Below are 9,703 nucleotides of genomic sequence, written 5' to 3'. Positions count from 1 at the left end.
TTTAGATATATAACTTAGTTTTTAGGTTGTTTTGCATGATTTACGAGGCCCGTGAGACTAGATTATGTTCATGTTGTACTCTTACATTTTTTATAAAATAACTTTTACGTCTTATTTAAAAAAAAATTAATTCCAATAAAAAAAAGAGAAAACTATATTTACAATATCGGATAATTCCGTTATTACTCGTACCGTCGTACGTGTGACGAGGGAAACACGGGTCGGGGACACTGGATGTCATAGAGAGGATGTGCACAAGAGGGCAAAACCACATGAGTGAGTTTGTAGCGGAGGATGCAGGCCACACAAGCTTCACCAATCTGTTGTTGGAGATGCTCTCTTTCTCACCTCTCTCCCATCCTTGGTATGCAATCCTTCTTCTATCTACTCTCTTCTAACTAGAGTTTCATATTTGATTCCTTGTAACTTCCCCAAACTTTTCAAGTCTCTTCCGGAATTAGTATCCCTGTGTTCTAGTTGCTTCCTCTTTTATGTGAAATTCAAGTTTTCCAAGGAGACCCACTTGATGTTCTGTGTGTTCACAGACAACCCATCCCTGAAATTTGATTTCTCAGTTGAACAATTCTGAACCCAGCTTGAAATATCGAGGGAAATTGTCATTTAATGGATACATTACTGAAAACACATAACAAGCTCGAGTTTCTGCACCCACTTCATGGGCTTTCAGAGAAAGTGAGTAATTGGAACTCTTCAAAGCAGGAGCTTAGATGTGGTCTCAGGAAGTCCTGTAGAACTGGCCGTGTTAAGGCCAGAAGTAGTGCTCTTCTGGAGCTGGTGCCTGAAACCAAGAAGGAGAATCTCGAATTTGAGCTTCCCTTGTATGACCCATCAAAGGGTCTTGTGGTGGACCTTGCAGTCGTGGGAGGCGGCCCTGCAGGGCTTGCCGTGGCACAGCAAGTCTCCGAGGCAGGGTTATCTGTTTGCTCGATTGATCCCTCTCCCAAGTTAATCTGGCCCAACAATTACGGTGTTTGGGTGGATGAGTTTGAGGCCATGGATTTGCTTGATTGCCTCGACACTACCTGGTCTGGTGCTGTTGTGTTCATAGATGAACATTCGAAGAAGGATCTTGATAGGCCTTATGGGAGGGTTAATAGGAAGCAGCTCAAGTCCAAAATGCTGCAGAAATGCATTTCAAATGGTGTCAAGTTTCATCAAGCTAAAGTCAATAACGTTATTCACGAGGAGGACAAATCACTCTTGGTTTGCAGTGATGGCGTCACAATTCAAGCTACTGTGGTTCTTGATGCAACAGGCTTTTCAAGATGCCTTGTGCAGTATGATAAGCCTTACAATCCAGGTTACCAAGTGGCGTATGGGATTTTGGCAGAAGTTGAAGAACATCCTTTTGATGTGGATAAGATGGTTTTCATGGATTGGAGAGATTCACATTTGAGGAATAGTCCTCAACTGAAAGAGAGAAATAGTAAGATCCCTACTTTTCTATATGCAATGCCTTTTTCATCCAATAGGATATTTCTTGAAGAAACGTCCCTAGTTGCTCGGCCAGGACTACCCATGAAAGATATCCAGGAAAGGATGGTTGCTAGATTGAAACACCTAGGCATAAAAGTTAAGAGCATCGAAGAGGATGAGCATTGTGTCATTCCGATGGGCGGGCCTCTACCGGTGCTCCCTCAAAGAGTTGTTGGAATTGGAGGTACAGCTGGGATGGTGCACCCTTCAACAGGGTATATGGTCGCGAGGACTCTGGCAGCAGCTCCTATTGTTGCAAATGCAATAGTTCAGTACCTTGGTTCTGGTAGAAGTATTTCAGGAAATGAACTGTCAGCAGAAGTGTGGAAAGATCTATGGCCCATACAAAGGAGGAGACAAAGGGAGTTCTTCTGTTTTGGCATGTCCATTCTGCTCAAGCTGGATTTGAATGCCACAAGAAGGTTTTTCAATGCATTTTTTGATCTAGAACCTCGTTATTGGCATGGATTCTTATCATCTCGACTGTTTCTTCCTGATCTTCTTTTCTTCGGCCTTTCACTGTTTTCTCATGCTTCAAATGCTAGTAGGCTAGAAATAATGGGAAAGGGTACTATTCCTTTGGTAAAGATGATCAACAACTTGATACAGGATAGAGATTAGGATGAGTGATACTATTTGTATAATGCAAATCATGTTGGTAAGCCTTCAAAATACATACGATTGCTAATACTGTGGAAAATCATTATGAATCAGCTACTTTTCAGAAGAAGAAAGGATTGTAATGTCATTATATAATTATATATGTGGAAAGGTTGGCTTACAGAAACTCTTTTGGTTTGCAAATAGTTTTAGTTTCTAGTGTTCAAATACATGACCAAATGTTTATGTTGTGCCATCACCAAAGGGGATAGTTGTGTTGTACTCTTAGCAATCCACTATTAGTAATCCATGATGATCTCTAAGGAAAAAAAAGGTAAATTGAAAATAAAAAATTACTGTTGCATGGCGGGAGACATGACTCATGTGTGAAGTAAAGGTCAAATATTGATTACGTGAAGTTGACTGATTCTAAAGACCACAGACGAGAGTTGACATTGAAGTTAAGTTGTTCAAAACTGAGAGGTTCATGAGATAAGTTATGAATGTTGAAATTTAGATAACTTCTTTTGATACATTATCTCATGTGTGGCTGATATATGTTGACTTCAAGCTTGGAAACCATAAGGAAAAAAGGTCTGGAAAATTTGAGAGTCCTAATAATTCATTTCAGACTCTACATTCGAGAGAGCTTCATTGGCCTTAAAAGCAAAATGGATCATCTGATATTGTTTCTGCTGCATTTTTTCTAAAAATTGAGCAGATTGAGGCTGGTATGCCCAAGATTATTTGGTTTTCTTAATTGAACAACAAACTCGATGTAATTAAGCTGAGATCAGGTCTGAATGAAGAACATCTGACTCGATTTTGTCGGAAGTGTCGATTAAAGTCGAGAAACTCATCTCATCATTCATTATCAGTTGCAAACATTAATTAAGAATTACATTGTGGCCAACACTTCAGTAAAGAAATAACAGTACATGTTCAGCTTCACATCTACATAATGAGAGCTGAAGCTGGGAACCAAACAAACCAAAAGCATAAACCATTTTAGGAAAAACCATTCTTGATTTTCGTAATGTGTGTGTCACTCTATTTTCAGCTGTTTCTTCAAGCACTCGCATACAGCATCGCAGGCGGACGGCGGAGAAGTGATGGTGTACCAAGTCTGAATGCTGCTTAACCCCAGAGCTGCTAGAACACCAAGGAAAGCTAGGATAGTCCAGGGGCTACTAAAATGCTCGTGACAGAATTGAGCCATCCAGGTTTTCCCCTTGCTCTTGTAGTGCTTTTCTATTTCGTTTTTGACATTGCAGTATGTTGCACTGTTAGGCACCAAGTCTGTACCTATCTCATTGAAAAGTCGAGCCACCTCTTCATCACTCCCAAGTAGGTTGTATAGTACGTCTGCCGACCGTAGCTCTTTAACATCATCTGCATGATCAATCAGTGAATCCAAGAGGCATATGTAAGAGGTGACCTCAAAATCATTTTCGAAATCAGGACACATTTCATAGGCTATCAAGTTCAAGAACTTAGGCCCCATGGAGTCGTCTACTGATATTGGTGGAAGATGTAGGAATCCTACAAAGCCTAGAGATTTGAAAGATATGTCCTTCAATGTGCTTGTCTTACTAGGCTTTAACTGGATCCCTGCTGCTTTCAGCTCCTGTATGTTGCGGAAGGATTGTCGTTGATTTGTACAAATTTTGTTGCCCTCATCTTTTGGACCAAGCATTTCTGTCCGGAGAAGCTCGAGAAGATGAGTTGGCTCTTCAACCTCGTTTATGTTTATGCGATCTTCTGGTTGACTCACTCTTTTGTGTTTGTGCGTTTTTTTGGTTGCTGCCATGATGTTGTTTCGAACAAAATCATGGATTGCGTTATTCAACTCCTCCTTTTTGTGACTTTTGTTCATCAACAGCTTGAGAACTTGGTAAGGGAGCTGGTTTTCAAGCAAGAACAAATCCTGTTGTGCAAAAGCCACCTGATCCCTCTTGATCTTGAAATATGGCAACTCATTATATATAAACGAGTATATGAACTGTAAAGTTGAACACCCATCTAGGAATAACAACTGAGTGAGGGCCTTGTCGGTGTAAGACCTTGTTGCTTCCTCATCATAGCAGTCCCTTAGTGTGTTGATGTTGTCCTCAATGATCTTGTGCAAGTCTTCAGCTGTGCAGTCACTGTCTTCGACAAATTTTGCTGTCAGTGCAAGCTTGAACTTCTCTGCCAGCTGACACCTTTCTTTAGCATGATGGAATGGACCAATTGCTACTGCCCTTGGCTCATAGTATTTCTCAAAACTTGTGTGATCTCGTAGCATGTCAGGAACCTTTTGGAGCTTTGGTTTCGAGCTTTGAAACTGCTCTAGCCTCGATTTTGCTTCCTTTATGTTTTTGAATAACTCCTCCTTAGATGACTCTTCATGGATTTTGATACCATGTTTCAGAGCTTCATTCATAGAAGACATTTCTTCGTTTCTTGCCATTTTCAAAGTGCCTGTCTAAATAAGACAATTCTGGCTTTTTTGAGTACTCGTTCTAGTGTTGTATGTTCTTAACCGTATAGATATTATATAGTAAGGAACTATGTATATAGGGTTGGAATGTGCTGATTGCTTAGGATATGAAGCTTGGTATCATATATAGACAGTCTTCTTTATTAGACTATTTATGTGTACGACTTTGAGTGCATCTCAAGTCACGGATTATGATAAAAGAGCTGGAGAATGAGCTCCTTTAACTTTATCCCCATATCCAGCAGCAGCCAGAATCTTTGGTAACAACCCCACTAGTCACTCTACCTGATGATTCCATTAACTTCAAAGTTCAAAACCCACAAATTCTTATAGTGTGAGATATGATACTCTTGGTTCAAGATATGATAGTTTTAAGTTCTGGTTTGATGGGATTTTTCCTCTTTCATTTTCACTGAATTCTGGCGAAGATTTTGGCAACTGGGTTCGATCTGAATGCCTTGATCAACTGGCATTTGGTCATCTTGAAGCCCATTATGAAATGTAAGTTAGCTTTGTTCTTCCAAATACCAAAACAGTTTCAGAAACTAATACTGCTGATTCTTCTTGATGTTGCTGCAGTTGAAGACAAACTTCAAATGTGGTATGTTCTTAGACAGTCAACAGAAACTATTAACTGAAAATTACCATTGGATATGTTAATGCATGACATGCATCAACTTTGTCCTAAAGTTGTAAAATAAGTCCTCAAAGTAATAATATTGTCTTCAAAGTGATAATATAGTCTTTAAAGTTGTAAATGAGTCCTTAAAGTTGTAAATATTCTTAGTTACCACATAAGTCCTTAAAGTAGTAATATTAATCTTTAAAATGGTATTATGAGTCTTTAAATTGATAAAAAAAAATTGATATAACTTAGAGGACTAAATTACTACTATAAGGACACATTTTACCACTTACTAATGTTGTAATTAAAATTCACAACTTTAAAGACGCATATTACAACTTTAAGGACCAATTTTACTACTTTGATGGCTCATTTTTCAACTTTAAATAAAAAATTGATGCATGTCATGCATTAACATACCTTATCCTTCCCTTGGATGTTGTAACTATATTTTGTTCCATTGCTCATTTGTCGCCATGTTATTCCAGACAAATTCATGTAAGCGGCAAAAATTCAGCTCTTCTGGCCTGATCTTTGATTTCTTCTAAGAAAAATTGTTTAGTGAGACTATTCACATACAATATCCTGGAGAACTTTGATCACTTTTATTAGATCGGCGAATATTGTAGCTGATCACTGTACGTTTTACATGAAACCAAGCTTTTGAGGGCAAATGTAATGCATAGTAAAAAGGATGTCAGTCTACAAATGACGGTAGTCATCATAAAGTACTCCCTAGAGTTATAGTATAATCAAACATTTATCTCCACGTTGTCCATTTTGAACTGTAGCTTGAGGATCAACTTCCCATCCCATCACCAGAATCCACCTGGGGGCAAAGTATTTCCGAGTTTAGGATTTTTCATAAAAAGTTCGAGATCCTAGAGCAAACAGACAATGGAGATACTCTGTTAGGCTTGAAATCTGAAAACTATGGTAAATGAACATAAACAAGATTCAGAACAACAACCAAAAAAACATAAACGAGACGAATATTTTATTTTGAATGGATAAATGTTGCCACAACAAGCATCATAAATACCTACAATCCATCCTTGAAGGTGCTTCAACATTCAATCTATTACCTCAATCGACTGTCAAAAAGAACAAATTACAAGAATCTAAGATTTTCTCTGAACCAACTTTTGGTGAGGGCCCAAAAACGGACAAAACATATTTCTAACTAAGAGGACCAAAAAAAGAGAATTCATTGCTTATCAAGCTTCATGGTAAGAATATCCATATGACTAGTTCTGTGAAAGTTCTCGGCTGCGCTTGGCAGCGGCGACGACTGCATTCATCAATATTCCACGAAATCCACCCTTTTCCAGCTCATGAATGCCAACAATGGTAGTTCCACCAGGTGACGTTACATCGTCTTTTAGCTGACCTGGATGCTTCCCAGAACTAGTAGCCATAGATGCAGCTCCCAATACCTAAAGGAAAATAAACCATATAATGCTGCTCCCAAGTACATATACATAATATATACAGTAAAACCTCTATAAATGAATAATGTTGGGACTACGAAAAATTATTACTTTAGAGAGGTTATTATATTATCGATAAATGAATAATTTATTCATTTATCAATAAATGAATATTTATTACTTTATAGAGGGTTTTGTTGTTAGAAGTTTCCTTAATTTGTTAAGAGTTTTCTTAATTTTTCATAATATAGAAAAAAGCAAATGACTATATATGGATAGTATGGGAATAACAAAAATGAGAAATTAAAAATTGTTAAGAGGTTCCTTAATAACATTATTTTATCTTTCTTTTATGTATTTAATCAATTATTAATAATTTTAAATATTTTTAAAATATTGTTTTAATCAATTATTACTTTATATATTCGCTGGGACCTAAAGGGAGTCTATAAAAATTATTATATTATGCATTTAACGAGGTTCCTAGTAATATGAACTGGTCCCGAGTTGGGACCGGAAAAATTTATTATGTAATCGAGGTTATTAATTTATCGAACATTCATTTATCGAGGTTTTACTGTATTTAACACAACTAAACAATAACATTTGCTCAATGAAAATTGGGATGAAATTTAAGAGGACAATATTACTATCAAAATTTACTATAAGAAAATAAATTTTCATATAATATCTTTCAGATTTCAGAACAACTGAATATTCATAGAGTTGACATTTAGAAAACAATTGTGTTCCTTTATTTACTTCCCATGTGCAGGTAATAGGGTTTAACTTCTTAGTATAGTGATTATTAACTTGGATATATTACATGCAATATATCGGTATTGAGCAACTGCATTGTCAAGATTTTGAGAAATATATCAGGCACATGTCACACACACAGATATGATGGTGTAATATCACACAACTGCTTTAGTATGCATCTGACTTACAGTTTGAGATGCTAGACCCAATGCAAGTTCTCGTGGCAGACCTGCAGCAACTCCTCCATCTGCCAAAGCCTCTATAGCCAAATATATATATGCAGGACCACTGCCACTGTAATTTCCAAGACATTAATCAAAACATAATTCAAAAATTAAAAAACTTAAATGAGAAACATTGCATTCTGTGAAAGAGCAGGGGGAGAGGAACACAGAATTATCATTCCACTTATTTTTGAACTTGTGTGTAGTTGCAATATGAGTTTGTTAAATGACTTAACATATTCAATATTATGTTACATACCTCAGGCCAGTAATTGCATCAAACAACTTTTCATCAGCTTTCCAAATCTTGCCTACTGATCCAAATAATTCAGCTATTAAGTCTCCATCTTGTTCTGTTGCAGCTCCTCCCAAGCTCAAAACTGTTTGAACATAGGATCAAGAACTTCACCATATTCATTCAACTCATACAAACGCTCAACACTAAATTAAAAACTATAAAAGGCAATACAGATCAAAAGACTGAGGCAAGATTTTAAAAACCCATATGCCAACCATGAAATTTATGACAAACTAAACAGATAGTTTTCTCAATAACATATTATAAACTTGTCATCCAACAAAGTAAGGTAATCTGAAATTTACAAGTCTTCTCGTCACTGTAACATGTGATACCTGCATGTTTTAGGGCGGTTAGCTCTCTTATTGCAAGCTTTTGTTGAACATAAAATGAGAAAGGTAATAGTGTGGGGTTCATATATTCAACTCTGCTACTTATCATATTCAGAGATCTGAAGGCAGCTGGACTGCTGGAGTACTCCATGATATAGGCTTTATAAATGTTAGGAACCTACTAGACATAAAATTACCTTTATTGCTCTCCATGGCATAAGAATTGAAAAGCTGTTTGGATGGACCAATCCTCATAAATGAACATATCAACTGTACAAATAAGAGTTTGGTACTCCAAAGGACAACTTGTTCAGCCCTATGAGGACATCATAGTCAAACATCTTTAAGGTCTATGAGCCAAACAAATGGAAAAAGAGAGCACCTAATCATTCCCTATCCTACGGCTAGGCTAATTGCTCTTCGGATATTTAGTGCAGATTTAAGGGAGTGAATAATGATCTGATCCTAGAAGTCTCTTAACTCTGGTGTGTTTCCATATATATGTTTCAGTTTAGACGTTTTAAAGTTTTCTTTTTCAAGTCTCTTATGCTCCAAGTTTGGGAAGTATGCAGTCTTACCTATCAATAATGCTAGTCTGTAAGTCTTACCAATGAAAATTGGTGTGTAAGCCTAGTTTAGCTTGGGTGAGAAGCGTGGGAGTGATTTGTAGTTCATAGTTTTCTCTTTGAACCCTACAAAATCTATGTGTTATAAGCTCTATTCTTTAGAGTTTGTTGATCCTAGTGTTTAGGCAGTGAGTATACTGCATCACTACACATATCCTCTGCTAGAACCTATTGATATGAATAATAATCATTTTACACATTAGTGAGCATAAGCCTCAGATTTAAAAATAAACCACAATAATTTGGAAGAAAAAATAACATGATGGAAAAGATACCTGATGCTGCAACACCAACAGCAGAAGGAGTATTGGGCATTACCCTGATAAATCGACTATGACCAGCCCAATCCTGAGGAAGACGAGCAAGCATGAAAGCTAAATACTTAAATATGTAAGAAAGACTGAGAGCTCAAAGACATGTGAAAGTTGAAATCAATGCACAAAGACATGAAAGAAAAGCATTCATTAGTAATGAATGGAGATGCAGATAAGAGTAATAGGATGGCGAAAGTGAGAGAACCTGAAGATCTTTCAACTTGACTCCAGCTGCAATTGAAACAAGCAGCTTCTTTCTGGAAAGCAACGGCCTCAGTTGCAGAACTACATCTTTAACTGCATGATATCACAAAGTTATAGTAAAAAAGCAAGAACTGAAAAAACAAGTCGAGAAAGGTTTGAATCGAACCAACTTGAGGTTTGACAGAGAAAATGACGACATCACTCTCTTCAACAACCTGACAGAGACAAATGCATCACATAAATATTATTGGAGATTGCAGCAAAAAGAAGGAGGGAGAGAGAGAGAGAGAGAGAGAGAGAGAGAGAGAG

The 9,703-nt window shown here is 37.1% G+C and overlaps 3 protein-coding genes across 3 annotated transcripts in view; 1 reads left to right on the top strand and 2 right to left on the bottom strand.

The window, feature by feature from the left end:
* The first annotated feature begins 336 nt into the window (after positions 1-336).
* LOC101295928 (lycopene beta cyclase, chloroplastic-like) lies at positions 337-2,225 on the top strand. The gene is made up of 2 exons (XM_004303559.1): positions 337-364; positions 546-2,225. The coding sequence occupies exon 2, from the start codon at positions 625-627 to the stop codon at positions 2,116-2,118; it is 1,494 nt and encodes a 497-aa protein (XP_004303607.1). The 5' UTR covers positions 337-364; positions 546-624; the 3' UTR covers positions 2,119-2,225.
* A 917-nt stretch (positions 2,226-3,142) lies between these two features.
* LOC101314016 lies at positions 3,143-4,549 on the bottom strand. The gene has a single exon (XM_004305644.1). It carries the CDS (start codon positions 4,547-4,549, stop codon positions 3,143-3,145), a length of 1,407 nt encoding a protein of 468 aa, XP_004305692.1.
* Positions 4,550-6,179: 1,630 nt separating this feature from the next.
* The window catches only part of LOC101295638 (pyrroline-5-carboxylate reductase-like), a 3,853-nt gene continuing 329 nt past the window's right edge, over positions 6,180-9,703 (bottom strand). Inside the window, exons 2-7 of the mRNA XM_004303558.1 lie at positions 9,561-9,609; positions 9,396-9,487; positions 9,152-9,224; positions 7,880-8,000; positions 7,585-7,690; positions 6,180-6,640 (exon numbers count right to left, since the gene is read on the bottom strand). Of these exons, the coding sequence (XP_004303606.1) occupies positions 6,452-6,640; positions 7,585-7,690; positions 7,880-8,000; positions 9,152-9,224; positions 9,396-9,487; positions 9,561-9,609 (630 nt within the window). The 3' untranslated portion in view covers positions 6,180-6,451. The remainder of the gene's footprint in view (positions 6,641-7,584; positions 7,691-7,879; positions 8,001-9,151; positions 9,225-9,395; positions 9,488-9,560; positions 9,610-9,703) is intronic.

Source organism: Fragaria vesca, linkage group LG6 (assembly GCF_000184155.1).
Source record: "Fragaria vesca subsp. vesca linkage group LG6, FraVesHawaii_1.0, whole genome shotgun sequence".
NCBI classification, from domain to species: domain Eukaryota; kingdom Viridiplantae; phylum Streptophyta; class Magnoliopsida; order Rosales; family Rosaceae; genus Fragaria; species Fragaria vesca.
This window is presented reverse-complemented; position numbering and strand designations above follow the sequence as displayed.